The sequence below is a fragment of the Malurus melanocephalus genome, unplaced genomic scaffold, assembly GCF_030028575.1.
Source record: "Malurus melanocephalus ecotype Western Australia unplaced genomic scaffold, MMel_1.1 scaffold_251, whole genome shotgun sequence".
NCBI classification, from domain to species: Eukaryota; Metazoa; Chordata; class Aves; order Passeriformes; family Maluridae; genus Malurus; species Malurus melanocephalus.
In genome coordinates, this window is record NW_026623483.1 from 608848 (window position 1) to 626445 (window position 17598).

Consider the following 17598-nt stretch of genomic DNA (forward strand, 5'->3'; position numbering starts at 1 on the left):
TTGTTCAAAAAAATACTTGTGTGTTTAGTATCACAGTTTGTCCAATGTTTTATTAAAGCAACAATAGATTTATATCTTGATAGAGGAATGAGCAAAGTTGGTGTCACCATAATAAGTTGATGTAAGAACTTGAGTCACAGGTAACCCATGCGCAAAACACTTTTTCCGAGGGCTTGTGAAATATTTTAATCCTGACTTTGCAGTRAAGCATTGTTGAAGTTGCCTGTTGCTGAGACATTCCAGGAGCAGACACTTGTGTTAGAATGAATGTATGGTATGGAGTGAAATYGTGTATCCATTTTCTGGAGTATAARGTATATAGGATACATATATCCATTAATAACCTTGTTTTGTTTCACAAAAGGAGATAAATTTGCTGCAGACTTTCTCATTAAAAATGGTGCCCGTGTGAATGCTGCTACGCTGGGGGACCAGGAGACTCCTCTGCACCTAGTGGCGTCATACAGCCCCAAGAAGCACTCGCCAGATGTCATGGCAGAGATGGCRCAAATTGCACAGTCCCTCCTGCAGGCAGGAGCCAATCCAAACATGCAAGACAGCAAAGGCAGGTAAATACTGGGGGAAATAAAGTGCTCCCAGTGTAACAGTGCYATYGTGATCAGATGCAGCCTGTTAGGARCCTGCTCAGGTCTGCCAGCAAAGCACRGCTGATACTGGAAGCAGGAATTCTTTTACCAGGTTTGAGACCTGTGGGTAAAAGCAGAAAGCTGTGCAGGCTCAATGGTACCCTGTCATGGCAAATKAAATATAGCCCAGCTACAGAAAGCTGGGGTGAGTTGATAGTGTTAGAACACGTGGCAGRTACACAGTTAAATTGCCTTTGTTGAATCACTGATTGGTAAAATGTAACGAAGAAGACAAATAGTATTCCTGAAAGGTACTTCCCATTGAAGCTGTCAGAGAAATGAAATTATCTCAAAAAATGCCGGTTTCTATAGTGTATTTATTTGAAGTGTAGGGCCTGCAAGTTTTTTCACAGGTTAGGTTGGGCTGGCAAGCAAGTTTATAAAATAATATAAAAGAGTTGGACTATATCATTTACACAATTCTGGAAGCTGAAGCTATTGTGCTTCTTCCTTTAAAGTTACTTCTTAACATTAATGAGTTGCTYACTACCAAATTAATTGGAATCACATTCACTAAAAGTTTAAATTTCTCTTTCTTTTAAGAAGTGCTTGTGCCGTTCTCCTTTAAGCAGAGATGGATGTTAAGCCCATAGTTCTCTAGGGGCATGTTGTCGACCAGGGCCAAAATCTGCAATGTCTCATTCCTGCTGTAACTGTTCTTTGCTCCAATTACAGGACCCCATTACATGTGTCCATTGTGGTCAGGAACGAGCCTGTGTTCAGTCAGCTCCTGCAGTGCAAGCAGTAAGTCTCACTTGAATGTCAAATACGCTGAGGTTACCTTGTACAGTGAAGATATGAAAGCTTGTTTAACAACTCTTCTGTGCCTTTTTGGTTTATAATAAGACTAGTAATAGCTTGGGATGCAAAAGTACAAAGTTTTTGCATAAGTGAAGGAAGATGCTGGGACAATGTCAGAAGCCACGCAAGTTTTTGCCCTACTGTAAAGAAGCACCAAACTGAGTCTTTTTCAAAGAAACAAATAATTTCCAAGTTGAAGTAATGTAGGAAGCTTGATTCGCAGTGGAGCTAAAAGAAATAGTAACACTTTTGAAATGTCTCAGTGTGTTCTTCAGTTCAGCTTTGGCTCTGCTTAAAGCTGACACAGGTGACTTCTTAGGGTGGTGAAGCAGCACACTTTCATTTGACTCAGTTTCATTGCAGCTGAATTTGCAGTTCTTGAACACAGCTTACTCAAGGGGATTTGCCTCTTTGTTACACTTAGTGGGAGCCCAAATCTACCAGAGATTCTACACTTCCCTAGGAGCAATGATCTGTAGTCACTAAAAGGTGACTAGGTTGCTCACAGGACCAAAATATAGTAGTCACTAAAAGGTGCTGTGCTTGCTTCAGAGTATTCACAAATTCTCTGAAGGTAACTGGAGCTACAGTAAGCTTCTTGGCAAGCAAAAGTTGTCAGAGAGGTATGAGATGAACTAGTACAGCTGTTTGGACACTTGAAACTTGAGCTGGGTTGGGGAGCCACTTTTTAAGGTATGAATTGGGGGACACTAATTCTTATTTTTAGACTAGACTTGGAGCTGAAGGATCATGAAGGAAGCACAGCTCTGTGGCTTGCAGTCCAGTATATCACTGTATCATCTGATAAGTCTGTGAACCCTTTTGAGGATGCCCCTGTTGTGAATGGAACCTCATTTGATGAGAACAGTTTTGCAGCAAGGTTGATCCAGCGAGGCAGCAATACAGATGCTCCAGACACAGTAACAGGTAAACCAGAGGTTTGTATTTCATTGTAGGTGGAAGGCTTGTAAGTTAATTGTTTAATGCTGGCTGCACTTGGAGGAGATTGGATGAGGTTTCAGCAGCATTGGCTCCATGATAAAAGGTAGGTGGTAACAAAAGGCTCAGCTTTACCCAGTCAGCTTCACTGACAGTCGCATGCTGAGCTGGACTTGCAGGAAGTGACAGAAAATCTGGACTCAGTGCCAGGTTTTAATTTCCTCTTTGCAGTTTTAAAATGTGTAATCACTAAATGGAAGTGCATGTGACAGTCCAATGTTGGAAGGTAGCTGCCAGTACCTAGGGTTTTTCCTTGTTGACTTCAATGTGTAAGTTGTAAGGTAGTGGGGAAAGTGTTAGCACACTTGTTAGTATCAAAGTGTGGTTGGAATAGTGCTCTAACTGTTCATGTTTTTTCTTTAGGAAACTGCTTGCTTCAGAGAGCAGCTGGTGCAGGAAATGAGGCAGCTTCTCTCTTCCTAGCAACTCATGGAGCAAAAGTCAACCACCAAAACAAATGGGTAAAAGCAGAAACTTAGTCTGAAAGTTTTTTTTTACTTCAGAAATTAAATAGTAGCGATCTCTTGTAGCTAAACCATAACTTAAAGCAAGTGGGAGCACTTTGTGAACCTTTGCATATTTTCAAGTATTTACTAGTGACCACTTACATTCTTGTGTCACTGTGCAGAATCACCAGCTATTAGTATGCTTTTAGCACTTACCTCAATGTCTGGTGTAATAAAATCCTTAATAAAAGCTAGCACATATAGTTTGGAAGCCCTAAGGAGCTTCACACCAGGTCTTGTAGTTTTAATAGTAGTTTAAAATCTTCTTCTCTTCATGTTTCAAGCTGTTAACCCAGCATCCTTTTTATTAAAGGGAGAAACCCCATTGCACACAGCCTGCAGGCACGGCCTGGCAAACCTGACAGCAGAACTCCTGCAGCAAGGAGCCAATCCCAACATCCAGACAGCAGAAGCRATGATTGGGCAGAAGGATGCATCTGCTCCTCCATCAGCAGAGAACGTTCATCTCCAAACCCCACTTCACATGGCTATTGCTTACAATCACCCAGATGTGGTGTCAGTCATCCTGGAACAAAAAGGTAGGTGTTGCTGGTYCGGACTCTTGATGCTGCAGTGAATTGGTGCATCAGGGTGGCATCCAAACTGTGTTTTGACAAACTACTAAGAAAGTGTGTCTTCCTGTAAACAGTGTTTAAATATATCAATAAGACTGGCTAACTAGTCCAAAACTCAAATAATCTGCTAGTTAAAAGAGGAAAAATATTTTGTCCTGTTTTGTAAATTCTCCACTGTAGATAATAGACTTGGAACAGTTAGTCCCCAATTCTAYTCTAGCAGTACAACTGGGATCCCTTCAAAGTATTTTCTTCAGGTGAATGCTGAAATCCATTTTGGATAAAGGCACCTTATTGTGGTGAGACTTCTGCCTCCCTCAACTSTTAGTAAGAGGATTTTATGGAGAGCAATGCTGATGTAGTAGAGTTGAGACCTGAGTTTTTAAATACCAGCAGGTGAGTTTATTAAATGCTACTAGTTCAGCTGCTTTCTAGCAGCAGGAAGGGAGTTTGACAACTGAAGCAGGACCAGTTTTGTCTCCTACCACAAATGGGATTTAGAAGGAAATAGGTGAACTGCAGTGATATTGTCCATCCCAGGGAATGGCAAAGGAGAGATGCTGCCACYGTATTTTGGAGCCTCCACTTGTCATTTTCTGAGCTTTATATATGCTGTTCTATTTGGAATTACAGGTAGCAATTTCTAGTTAAAAAAAATCTAAAATTTCTAGCCTCTGAGCTAGAAAATTGGATTTTTCTTAATGTWTTTATTAAGATTAGGCAGTAGTGGTAATATTATCTGAATCCTAAGCAGTGTCATGTCAGGGAAGCTGAACGTACTTTGCTCAGATCTTACAAACTGTCTGCTAAAGGAACAGCCTACTACAAAATGTGACACTGCTGCTGCAGCTTTTAGAGTGCAACTGCAGGTCAGGTACAARAATGCCCTAATTCCTTATGCTTTCTTGTAGCTAATGCTCTTCATGCTACCAACAACTTGCAAATTATTCCTGACTTTAGTCTAAAGGACTCGAGAGAYCAGACTGTGCTGGGGCTGGCTCTTTGGACAGGTATGTGCCTTCAATATGAGAATTTACAATGATACGGAAGCTGTGATATGAAAAAGATTTTCTTGAAGATAAAACAGCAGGTGTGTGTTCATGTTCTGGCTTGTGCTGCTGGGGAGGAGTTGTCAAGGAGAGCTTTAAATGGTTCTTCATCTTTTAAAATTAGTGTTCACGTATGACTTAGTGAAAGATTTCTAGTCTTGCAGCCTCTGCCCAGAACTGTACTTGCTGTTCTGTGGAATTTTTGCTCTGTGAACTACCTGGTAATTGTCATATCAGATMACTTCACTGTTTGTGCATGTTAGCTCTGTTCTGTTAGTCTCAGTGTATCTATTTTGTAGAACTGAAGGTAAAGTACTAATGAGCTTGAACTGTTCAGGTATGCACACAATAGCAGCTCAGCTGCTTGGATCTGGGGCATCYATCAATGACACTATGTCAGATGGACAGACTCTGCTACACATGGCAATCCAGCGACAGGACAGTAAGAGTGCCCTCTTCCTGCTGGAACATCAGGCAGATATAAATGTCAGGTAAGGTCCTAACTGGTGCAATACTAACCTGCATGTGTATCTAGAAACAGGTGGTGACTGCCTTTTTATAATGGTTTGAGATTTGTTCCAAGTTTGACTTATACATGGTTATATGTTTGGCATTGTTTTGTGGCACTAGTTACAGCTGAGGGATTACATGTGATCACGTGGACCTATGGATGGCTCCACTGGTTAGTATCTCCTCTTGAGGCTGCAGAAGGAGGTGCTACTTAATTCTAGGTAAAACAGCAGCCTCTGTAGCAGACTCAAGTTCTAGGGACAGGCTTAGAGGCAGTGAAATTCTATTGCCTCATCCATTTGCCAGCTTGTTAGAGCTGCATGTTTGCTACCATCTAAAATAATTAGATATAGATCCAGCAACAGGAGTCTGATAAACTTGCCTCCTYAGTATCTCCTAGACAACTTGATACTTGACGTAACAGAACATTAGTCTGCTTACAGGACTGACAGACTGCCTGTTAAAGTAGGCAAGCTGTACTGTAATGAATGTCAYGGGTATGAACTGCCTAATGCTGCTGTGCTAACTTCAGCTTTTTAACAGTTGGTATTTGACTGTTGCTTGAAGTGTTGCCATGTTGCAGACAAAGCTGTTTGCTTCTGTGGCAGCTGGCTGGCTCAGAAGGAACTCTCTTCAGATAGTGACTGCACTGTAGGAATTGAGTGTCTCTGAGCTAAGAACACTAACTTGTTTTTCCAACTTTAGAAATCAATCACTTGCTACTAAAGTGAAGGGGGAAATATAGGTAGACTAAAAGCTGTGATGAAATATATGGTGTGTTTGTGATGGTTTTGCCACAGCAAAAATACATAGGAGGAGATAATTCTTTGCCAATAAACTGCTGTAGCTGAGCTTTATGATGCAGCTGTAACACTTGGAACTGTCCCTGCTGCAGGACCCAGGATGGAGAGACAGCCCTGCAGCTGGCCATCCAAAACCAGCTCCCACTCGTGGTGGATGCCATTTGTACCAGGGGAGCGGACATGTCYGTGCCAGATGAGAAAGGAAATCCTCCCTTATGGCTCGCCTTGGAAAACAACCTGGAAGATATTGCATCAACACTGGTAAGAYGCTCCCTTGACTTTAGTCTCACTTTTGTTCATCTTGCTAGCAGCAAAAGACYTCATCAGCAAAAACTAACTCAATGCATGAAGAGAATAGAGTAGTCCAATACTACTAACTTCTGAAGGTCTTTTTCACCAGATATTCCTCTTTACTGCAGGAATCTTATAAATACTGTAGTCTGCATAACCAAGTATCTTGTAGTGACTGTTAATAAAAATATASAATGTGGTGTCTGGATTCTTGATCTGGGAGAGGTAAAGATCTGCTTATATCAGTATGTAGCATACATGACTTGTGTARTGACTAGCTTTCTGAATAAAACTGAATACTCACTTTGTGTTTTAGTGTATGTGCTGCTTTTTATTGCATCTTAAAGTTGAACCAAGAAGGTCTTTAAAGGCTTATATTTACTTTAAAGACTGTTTGCTTTCAGGCATGKGATCCAGCAGGAGATTTTCTAGGAGACACATGTAGACCTCCTTGTGTCTTCTTCATAAGGAAGTTACTTGGAAGCTTTGTCCAGTTGTCTTCTAGAGACAGCTATTCTAAAACTCTGTTAGTGACCTGAGAAATATGTATTCTAGCTGTTCTTGACTGTGCTGGTATTGGATAAGAACATTTATGGAGTCAACACTCTTAACTACTCATGTTTATACCTTGTAAATAGTTTGTAAAGTGGAGTAGAACAAGTCTTAAGTGCCATGTTACTCAAATATGTARTTCTCTAGTAGAATACAAATATTAGCAATACAATTCCTGGAAAAAAACTCTCTCTGTTTAGCTGAATGTATAAGAAAGCAGGTAAATAGGCCAGACCTTCAAAGGCAATGTCAGCTGATGCTGCTTGATTTATGTAGGTGCTTGTCATTGCTGAAAGTGAGGTAACTAGTCCAACCTGCTTAAGATCTGTCTATCAAAGTATATGGATGAATATTTGAATTGTTAATCCTTAATTAGGTGGTATTTATTACGCAGTAAACCAATAAAGTATTGGTCTGAAGACCTGTAAAGCAGCTGCCTGACATTCAATGACTGTCACAAGAATTGACAACACATCTCAAGTTTACCTCTAGGGGATAATGTCCCAGAAGCATTAGTCAGGGACTATAGGTGGAGCCTGTTGGAAAAAAACCTTCACTATGTCATTGTGCCTCTCCTTCCAGGTTAGGCATGGCTGTGATGCAACATGCTGGGGATCAGGACCAAGTGGCTGCTCACAAACCCTTCTCCACAGAGCTATTGATGAGAACAGTGAACAGATTGCGTGCTTCCTTATCCGCAGGTCAGATCCCTTCCAAAATACAAACCTTCTAACATGCATGGATGGATGTYCCTGGCATAAATTAATTGGATGCTATCTTGAGTCAGTAACAACTTCTGTGCTTTCGTAGGCTTTTGCTGGGTGGGTGATACTTACAGAATTCTGACCAATCCTAAAGATATACTCTGTTGTCTATAATAGCATCATGGTCTTGATGACAAGAGTCAAACTAAAACCAGGAGCCTGTGCTTTTGTAGAATGTGTCAGCAGTTGCTGGATCAGCTCTTGTAATCTTTTTTGTGACCCTTTTTGAAGCAGTTGAAATCTGGATTAAGCATAATAAATTGACTGCACTGTGTTTGTTGTAGTGGGTGTGATGTGAATAGTCCTAGAAAGCCAGGCCCTAATGGAGAAGGAGAAGAGGAAGCCCATGATGGACAGACACCCCTACACTTGGCAGCCTGCTGGGGACTAGAGGAGGTGATCCAGTGCCTTCTGGAGTTTGGTGCCAATGTCAATGCTCAAGTATGTGGAGAAAACATGAATAATTTTTTGAAGTAGATTCTTTGCCTCTGATGTAGTGAAAACAAACTTTCAGCTGTATATTTTACTAGATAGAGAAAAGAGAATCCTGTTCTTAGAGCTGAGCCAGTGCAATGGCTGACTGCAGCTCTGCTTTCTCTCCTGTCCCTTTTTTCCAGACCTRGTGCTTAACGCCCCCTATGGTGGTTAATTCAGGAAGCTAAATTGAAGGAAAATAATGATAAGGAAAACTTCTTACAGTGTTAGTTTTCTCATGTAACAATGGGAACTCAGTTCTTCTGTCCCCARTGTGAATTAAAGGCAGGAGCAGGGCTGTGTTGTGATGCAATTAATCATTAAATTAGCTAATGTGTAAAACTCCAGAATACTTTACTTTGTTAGTATGTTTGGGAAGTGCCTTCTGTTATTGAGCAAGCTGAGGTGATGTATGGGTAACACTTCATTTTTTATTACAGCAATCCTTAAACAGAAGCTTTACAAATAACAACAAAATGAATGGATAASATTTCTAGGTCCTGATGTGTTGAAAGTGAGTGACATAAAAAAGAATCACAGAGCACAGTCACAAGGCAGCCTTGGCTGTAAACTGCTGTTTGATGCAGACAAATGATTAAATACTTCAGCTGACTTGCTATTAAATTTGTATGCTAATCTCTGCCCCTAAAATGACTGACCACATGGGAAATGTTATGATGAAGTGTTTAGAGGCTGTATWGCACAGGATTGAGGTCCATCTGTTAGGAGAAACAAATCTCAATTTGCTTTCCTTACACTGAGGATTTGAGTTCCCACTGCAGCTGTCTGCTGGAAGAAGCTGRGTAGRTCACAGGACTAAACTACTGAGTTTYCTTGACCCCTCAGAATTAGAGAAGGATTTGTGTACTACTGAATCTGTATATAACAAACTTCCTGGTTTCCTTCCAGGATGCAGAAGGAAGAACTCCAATCCATGTTGCCATTAGCAACCAACATAATGTTATCATTCAGCTCATGATTTCACATCCTGATATTAAGCTGAATGTACGTGACAGGCAAGGAATGACTCCCTTTGCATGTGCTATGACGTACAAAAATAATAAAGCAGCTGAAGCAATTTTAAAGAGGGAACCAGGAGCTGCAGAACAGGTAAGCTGGGAGTGTTCAAACCATGCTAGTTTTGTTACTGCACTAGTTTGTGGTAACAGCTGTTCCACRAGCCAGTTCTGTTTTATCCTTTTGTGGCTTTACATACAATCTATTTACCAGATGCCAATTCTCTGTAGTAGTATTTATTAGGAAGCTGTAGGTGCATATGTGATATGTGTGAGGAAGGACATTAAAGGTTAAGTRTCTTGTCAAATCTTATCTCAGCTTGTCAATACTAAACTGAGGAACAGGMATGTGTGTTTATAAGGAGAAAATTCTAGCTCTGCTCTTGTCTTATGCTGGACTAGTACAGAAATTATCAATTACCCAGCTCTCCTAAAGCTATCCAAAMCAGAAAACCTGACATAAAATAACTKACATAWCAATAGATGCTATGCTGCAAAACTGTATAAAACCTCCAACTGTATCTTCAGGCTTCTGRTGTGACACTTCAGGCAGCTGTTCAGGAGATTCTTCCTATCCGGTGTAAGTTTAATTGCTAGTAAAATATTTGAGTGCTTAGTGAGCTCTTGTAATATGGTTACATGGTTACAAATACAGCCAGGTCAAATATGCTTTAATATCACCCACAAGGCAAAGTTGAACATGTACTTGGTACATTTCTTAAGCAAAAAAAAAGAATCCTCAGGTTGCCCAGAGCAGCTGTGGCTAYCCCAYCCCTAAAAGTGTTCAAGGCCAGGTTGGATRGGGCTTGGAGCAGTCTGGGATAGTGGAAGGTATCCCTGCCTGTGGCAGGGTGTGGACTGCATCAACTTGGAAGGTCCCTTCCAACCCAAACCATTTGATTGTTCTGTGAATACACTTTGCATCAATGTGGCAGGATTGCATGTTGCTTCCTTCTCCTGGATTAATTGCCAGATTGACTCAAGCTTGTTTCACTTAACTGAGTTTATCATTAACTGCTGCTCAGTACTTAAAGACAACAGCTGTTAACATTTTGTCTGTCTAACAGTACTCTCCAGTGTGTGGTCAAGACATGACAAGGTTATAAGATAGAAATAAAATACTATGAGGCAGACTGACTGAGCAGTTGCAGCAGATAATTTCTCAGTTCGGTTGTTTGATAGTCAAATTTATGAGATAAATCTCTAATGTCATCCAAGGAAAAGAACAAGATTCTACAGTTAAAGGAGAGGTAGCCAGTGTCTTTTAGTGAAAACATATCCTACTGCATAAAACACCTTATTCTGCAGGAATAATGGATTAATTTCACATGCTCTTTCTGCCACAGGTTGATAATAAAGGCCGGAATTTCCTCCATGTGGCTGTTCAGAACTCAGACATCGAGAGCGTGCTGTTCCTGATCAGTGTACAGGCCAATGTCAACTCTCGGGTCCTGGATGCCTCCAAACTGACCCCTCTGCACCTGGCAGTGCAGGCTGGCTCGGAGATTATAGTGCGCAATCTGGTGTGTGCTGGGGAGTCACTGTTCTTCTGCTTAAAAATGTACATTCTGCYTTACTGCACAGTGCCTTCAGGCTGATAATCACATGAAAGTGACACCACTTCTTCTGAAACAGAAAGTTCCCTTAGCTTGTGCTGTTAGCTGAGCTGTCTCAGTAGCCTTCACATGAGGATGTTTGGTTTGTAGCAATCACTAGGTAGTGTGGTTCAATTTAAAGAATTTTTCCTTGCCCTTTCTGCACATTTGAACATAAACACAAGTCATAGCTCAGTAATGATACAATTTTATGCATGCTGGAGGCCTAGAAGTTATCTCTGTCCAGTAGAGTCTTGTGTGCTTCATTCACAGAAACAAACTGTTGGCTAAAATAGCCTTGAAACCATCTTTGAACATATTCCTTCTTGCATCCTGACAGCTGCTCGCAGGTGCCCAGGTGAATGAACTGACCAAGCACCGTCAGACTGCTCTTCACCTAGCAGCCCAGCAAGACTTGCCCACCATTTGTTCAGTCCTTCTGGAGAATGGAGTAGACTTTGCAGCTGTGGATGAAAATGGAAATAATGGTAAACTTCAAGTTACACRAGTAAATGCAAAACACTTCAGTAGGTCTGTGAATGGTGTCTCTTAGTGGTAGAGAGCTGACTGTGAATGGGCTTGCTTTGCAAAGGTGAAAGAATGAAAAGTCCAGGAAATCAAAGCAGGTGTAAGGAATTGTTTGATATGGAAGGTTGGGAAAGTGGGAGATGGATGTTTCATTTAGTTGTTAGGCTGTAATTATTGCTGATATTCAGAGTCTTGAGTCTTCCTTTTTTTACTTTTCAGCTCTGCATCTGGCAGTGATGCACGGCCGTCTGAACAATATCCGGGTCCTCCTCACTGAGTGCAATGTAGATGCTGAGGCCTTTAATATCAGGTAATTATTTATAGTCTTTACAGACTAAAAGAACATCTTTGAATTTTAAAATACGTGCTGATATGCTGCTTAAAAATATATTTGGCTTGTTTTATTATTTATACACATTATTTATACACAAATTTGGAAGTGTGCAGATGATTCTGTGCCTAAATTCTGTAGAAATTATATGTATACACCGATAAAGGAAAGTTAAAATAGGCAGTTGTGCATAATGTACTGAGTTACTGAGATGTAGCATTGTTCAAGTCTGAACCAAACTTGAAAACAAGGAGAGTTGGATGAGCAATGTGGTAGCAAGCAGACTTTGATCAGGATAACAAACTCTTTTCCCCAGAGGCCAGTCACCAATGCATATTTTGGGACAATATGGGAAAGATAATGCAGCAGCCATCTGTGACCTCTTCTTGGAGTGTATGCCAGAATACCCTCTAGACAAACCTGATGCTGAAGGAAACACAGGTAGGTGAGACTCAAAAACTTAAACTTGAAAGTCACTCAAGTTGTATTTGTGGTATGTCATTTATAAAGCTGGAATAATTGGCAGTTGTATGTTAAATACAGTAGGATGCAAACATTATGTGGAAACTTRAAAATGAAACACCCTGGTCTGGACTGAGTATAACGCAATCTGCTACTCTCTTACCAAGGAACTGTCTGGCTTTTATTTTTCAGTGCTCCTCTTGGCTTACATGAAGGGAAACGCTAACTTGTGTCGTGCAATAGTGAGAGCTGGGGCTCGCCTGGGAGTTAACAATAATCAAGGTGTCAATATCTTCAACTATCAAGTTGCTACAAAACAGCTTCTCTTTAGACTGCTGGGTAAGCATCACTTGCTGCAGGGTGGGAAAGTGTTTCTGGCTTATGCTTGCAGGGTACTTGGGAGGAAAGAACTCTGGATACCTGAYTTGGATAACAGTAATTCCAGAGAGGCAGAACTGGTGAATTTTATACTGCTGTCATTGGGGATAGAAATACCAGGTTGTTTTTTTTTTTCATGATCAACTGAAAAGTTGTAGAATGCAGACTGTCAAATATTACTTTTCCTGGAGGGATAGACATGGAAACTCTGGCTGGTTGTGCAGTCTAATGTAGCTTAGACTGCTTTTTAATGTAGCTTAGACTGCTTTTAACTTTTCACAGCCGTACAGTTGCTGTGAATAATGTGATGGAAAGCAACTGTACTTTGTCTACAAACATGACTCCAGCTCCTGCAAGAGTAGGTAAATCCATTATACTGGATGCAACCTAGAACTATAGAAAGCCTTCATGTTCAGTGTAGTCAAGAGGTGTCTGAGCCCATTTTACCTTCACATTTTTACCTCTAACAGATATGCTGACAAAAGAACCTCCTTGGTGTGATGGCTCCAACTGCTATGAATGCGCTGCCAAATTCGGAGTCACAACAAGAAAGCATCACTGGTAATATGAACCACCTTTCTGTGCTTACAAGGAAATGGATTCCTCCCCAAGTGTAGCTATGCATATGCCTTCCAGCAGTTTAAGAAACCTCCATGTAAACATAGGTGTTTAACCACTAATCCAGCTGAAACATCCATCCTGTCTAAGATCAGAAACTTGTGGTCTGACTGAAATCATATCTAAACAGTTTGTGCATTTAATATTCTGGTTGTGAATGAGAAATCATGCCCAAGTTCCAGTAGTGAAACAGGATTTAAATACCCAGTTGTCATGGAAAGAGAGCGATGCACTTCACTCACAACAGAGGAGCAACAATATATTTTGTTGATATAAAACAGTGAGTTAACAGAAGTTAAATGGTAAAAGTGGCAGTGGTTTATCAGGACTTGATGGCAAAYGTGCACTTGATTATTTCCAGTATAGAGGATGGGGTCTGGGAGAGCCTCCTGTGGAGGGACAAGTTTCAAAGAGGACAGCCACCCGGGCTGTGGCTTACACAGGAAAGGCAGGAGGGAGCATACTACTATACTACCACTACTCCAGAGTGGTGGGATGACCTGCTCCAAAACAGGTGGCACGTTTGGGCAGCTGTTGGCAGCTCAGGTTTGGGATGCTGTTTGTAGTGTGGAAATGGCTGAAGATGAACMTGAGCTGCTCTTGTGTAGATAGGAGTTGCCTTTTTTAACTGGTCTGAACTTGTACAGAACATGCTGGGTTGGAGGGGTGTTAAAATTTTTCTTAGCTCAGTGTGCCAGAGAAACTACCYGTGCATTAGTTGAAGTAGTACCAAGTGACTCACTAGTACAGACCCAGCATGTGCTGTTGGCATTAGCAAACTATTCCATGACAAATATCAGAAGATACAAGACAAACATAGCATTTCAATTGCTAGTGTATATTTAATGATGCTATCATTGACAAAGAATGTCAAACAGTAATATCCTGGTGTTCACTAGSAGGGAATTCACTTTTCTCCCACCCCTTTTCTATCAACAGCCGACACTGTGGACGCCTGCTCTGCCATAAGTGCTCAACAAAGGAGATTCCTATCATAAAATTTGATCTGAACAAGCCAGTTCGAGTTTGCAACATCTGCTTTGATGTCCTGACTCTGGGAGGAGTCTCCTAGTATGCTGTGGAAGTAAAGGGATTCCCAGTCAGTGCTCCTGACAGCAGCTCTGCTTACAAGCCCTCTGGATAGGGAAGAGGAGGCCTATACATGTCTTCTGCAATAGACTGAACTAATTAAGGACTCTGTTATGATATACTCTGGTATAAATGATTTTGTATGACTGTAAATGTATTGGGCTGCGATAGACTTCACTAGGAATCAGAGTGGATTGTTGAAACCAAGTGACAAAAGAATTTAGACCCTCTTCTAGTTGCAGTGGCGTATGGAAGCTGAAATTTATACTGATTGAATCGGCATAAAACAGGTCTGTCCTCGACATGGTGCTTTGCACTGAGCAACTCTATTAAGTCCTGTGGCTTCCAGGCTGCTTAGTAGAGAAGGCATTAAGTTTCAGGGTAACCAGGTATCTTTCTTTGCTTTGTCTTAAAGATAAATGTTCCCCTTCTCTAGAGAAGACTTCTTGTGAAGCTAAACTGAGCTGTTGCAACCACTGTTCAAGAAACTCTTCAGACCTGGGGGTAGTTCTAAGTATAGCTCAAGAATTGTGGCCTTACAACAGAAAGCTTTACAACATCTGATGCGAAGCAGTCAGAATTGCAGATCCACWTATTGATACCTCCTCAGCAAACGACTCATTAGCTTTAGCATGTTCAAGAGAAGTGCAAGATGGTTTTAGGAAATGCTCTTGCTCATACCTGCTGGAACTKTCAGTCTTCATTGCACTTTCATATTTACATTGCTGGTCCTTCYAGTTGTATAAATGACCATGAGTTTGCTGAAAGGCCTGAGCATGTGCTAAAGGAAAAACACTAAAACTGGTGAAAGCTAACTCACAGTACAGCAATAAATGCTGAAGTGCATTAGGAATCCCAGGAGGGAGAGTAGCACTTTCCTTGGGTTTAAGGGGTCTGRTAACTGCTGCGGAAGAGTCAGTAGCCCTACCAGTGTAGAATGCGCTGCACCTCTCGACACTTAATTTGGTTCCATTTTCAGCAGGCTTGCTGGTGATGGGGAGTGTATGTGGAGGCTTCCTATTAGGAGTAAGCTGCATTATTTTATTCTAGGCTGGTTGTGCTCTCTTAAACATGCTGAATCTGTAGAAGTGTACCACCACCTTGTCTAGGTAAACAGGAAAGTACTTGGCTGGTAGACCAGGTTGTGATTTGGTGGGCAAAGGCTTCAGTTAGAAAAAATGGGTACTTAAGCAAAACTACATGGCATGTTAAGGCTGTTTTTATTCCAAGAGATAAAGCTAGTTTAGACTCAATTCAGCATTCCTCATCTTTACTTSGTGAATTGGTGTGCATTTTTTAATGACTGTTATCTCCAGTGAACACTATGGACAGCTGGTGACACSTTGCCCTATTTGGAGCAGTGACTTGTTAGTCTTAAAGAGTAAGGTGAGATGATAAACCAAACTGCTGCTGTTATGGGAGACTTGCTCGAGATTTTTCACAAAGAGAGCACAGGAGACAGTGCAATTGCTGACATTTGCATGATTAATTTCACATCAAGTCTCACTTGATCTGCACTTTGATCTTCCAATATGCATATATTGTAACTGGAATCACCCCTGTACCACTAGGGAAGAGCAAAGGATGACAATACAAACTTGCCTCACTGTTTGATGTCTGCTGCTGTCATGTTCCAACAGAATGCCCTGGGTAACACAGCTGGTCTCTAACACAGTTACTAATGCACATGGTGCATCTCTGGCATAATATTGTAGGTGAATGAAGGAAAATAGTGGTGTCAGTTAATGCTAGCTACAGTAATTAATGGTGTCAGTTAACTACATGCAAACTACAGTTTGGGGGTTTTTGAGTCAAATAGATGATGGAAGACACCGTACTTCTGGTTGGTCCATTGCCTTCTSATATTTCAGGATGTCACTGGTTGCAAGTTTTTAGCAATGAAAGATAATGATTGAGAGAAAGTGCATTTAATGAATGAAGTCTTGACTGTAGTCCCATGATAACGTATTTTCCTTCTTGTTTTGGAGCYGCAGTGATGTGGAGGGGTAAGATTGCCCTTGGGGTGCTGCATGACAGTGTAGAGGAGGGGTTTTCCAAGGCCACAGCCTATGGGCATCAGCCTGATTGGAAAACTGTGCAGCATGTAATCACTAAAGCATTTAAACATCACTTTTTCAGTAGCTTCTCTGATGAAATGGGCAAGGGAACACAGAGCTCAGTTCTAACAGACTAGGCAAGCTTTTTAATAATGGAAAATGTGGATCTGGTGAAAATTCAGTTTGACTGAATGGCAAGTTAAAGGCTGGGTAGTTGCTCTTCTAAAAAATAGGATATTGATTATAACTGTAAACTCTGGGAARGATCTGGGAAACCATCTTTAGTGCTCCTTGTTTGATGTTTACAGCCAGTACTCTCCTAGCTTTCTTACTGAAGTCTGAAAGGAAAGTTAAGGTTATTGTTAAAGGTACAGCCTGAGGTGTTCATTAAATTTAAAGCAACTAAATTTGATYCTTTTGAAGTGCCTTTGAGATAGTTTCCTTCCAGCCAACTTTACATAGCTTTCTGCCAGAGCTAAAGGGGAAAAGCTCACAACTTGAACCAAAACCGAAGTTAGTTCTTTTCTAGTTCAGSTGAGGAGTTGACCCCACCAGACAACTTGTGGGACTCAATCCCTCACACACTCTGCCTAGTGTTGGTCTGATCTCTCAGACCACTGAGATTTTTTGGGAGTTTTGCTGGCAATGCTCCACTGCAGGGTACAAATGTGAATGAGGCACTTGGTAATGTAGTGGTGGTCAACACATTTCTRACTAAAAAACTGCTCTTCCCTTTTTGTAGCATAATACAGTTGTGACCAAACCCTCCCCMCCTCTTACCCCTACTGTCTTTTAGTGGTATCTATTAACTCGAGACTCAAGTCTGCCAAGCATTGAACAAAAGGGTAAATGGAAAATCTGCTTGTGTCCCTGGAAGTGCTCCTGTCACACAAGGCTTCAGGAACTTCAGCAGGGCTGCATGGGAAGTCGTGTGGTTCATGCTGTAGCTTTTTGTTCTGAGACTGGATTCCTTTTGACTGCAGTCATGCAGCACTCTTAGACAAGCAAATGCCGTGGTCCAGCACTCAATCCGTGGTCTGGCTGAAAATTTGTGTCTGTAAGAGGTGCAGTCACTGTTTCACACCACTGAGTGGAGTGAGAGTGTTTCTGTTGAAGGTACTAACAGAGCAGAGTAAGTTGCTGGCTAAAGCTTGACAGATGCCTTAATGACTTCCCGTGCTRGAGGTAACAGCTTGTCCAACTGCTCATGTAGTGCTTATAAACTAACATGTAACAGTATGGGAGGCYAAGGCTGGATTGTTTTGTAGATCAAATGTTAATCGGCGAGTCCTCTTTTTTTCTGTAACCAGCAGAGGTGGTCACTGCAGCAAACTTGTCTCTAGAAAAATCAAAGCTTGTATGAGTGACAGAAATAACTGAACCTTCTAATACCCTCTGTGAAATAGAAAAGGAAGTCTTAGAACAATGGCATTTATCTGCAGTGTTTGTCTGGAGTCATTGTAAAAATGTATTTTTCCAATATGCATTACTTTGTTGTGTAATGAATCTACTTGTAATAAAATGCAGAACTAGATGATGCATCGTGAGGTGAA

General features: G+C 41.2%; 1 protein-coding gene across 1 annotated transcript in view; it reads left to right on the forward strand.

Moving 5' to 3' along the window:
* ANKFY1 (ankyrin repeat and FYVE domain containing 1) overlaps positions 1-17577 on the forward strand; it is a 31547-nt gene extending 13970 nt beyond the window's left edge. Inside the window, exons 8-25 of the mRNA XM_057375524.1 lie at positions 365-569; positions 1323-1391; positions 2176-2375; positions 2811-2908; positions 3267-3492; positions 4440-4538; positions 4915-5068; positions 5983-6151; positions 7316-7434; positions 7782-7938; positions 8881-9081; positions 10334-10510; positions 10923-11070; positions 11330-11420; positions 11758-11882; positions 12096-12242; positions 12752-12842; positions 13839-17577. Coding sequence (XP_057231507.1) covers positions 365-569; positions 1323-1391; positions 2176-2375; positions 2811-2908; positions 3267-3492; positions 4440-4538; positions 4915-5068; positions 5983-6151; positions 7316-7434; positions 7782-7938; positions 8881-9081; positions 10334-10510; positions 10923-11070; positions 11330-11420; positions 11758-11882; positions 12096-12242; positions 12752-12842; positions 13839-13971 — 2609 coding nt within the window. The 3' untranslated portion in view covers positions 13972-17577. The remainder of the gene's footprint in view (positions 1-364; positions 570-1322; positions 1392-2175; positions 2376-2810; positions 2909-3266; positions 3493-4439; positions 4539-4914; positions 5069-5982; positions 6152-7315; positions 7435-7781; positions 7939-8880; positions 9082-10333; positions 10511-10922; positions 11071-11329; positions 11421-11757; positions 11883-12095; positions 12243-12751; positions 12843-13838) is intronic.
* Positions 17578-17598: the final 21 nt, after the last annotated feature.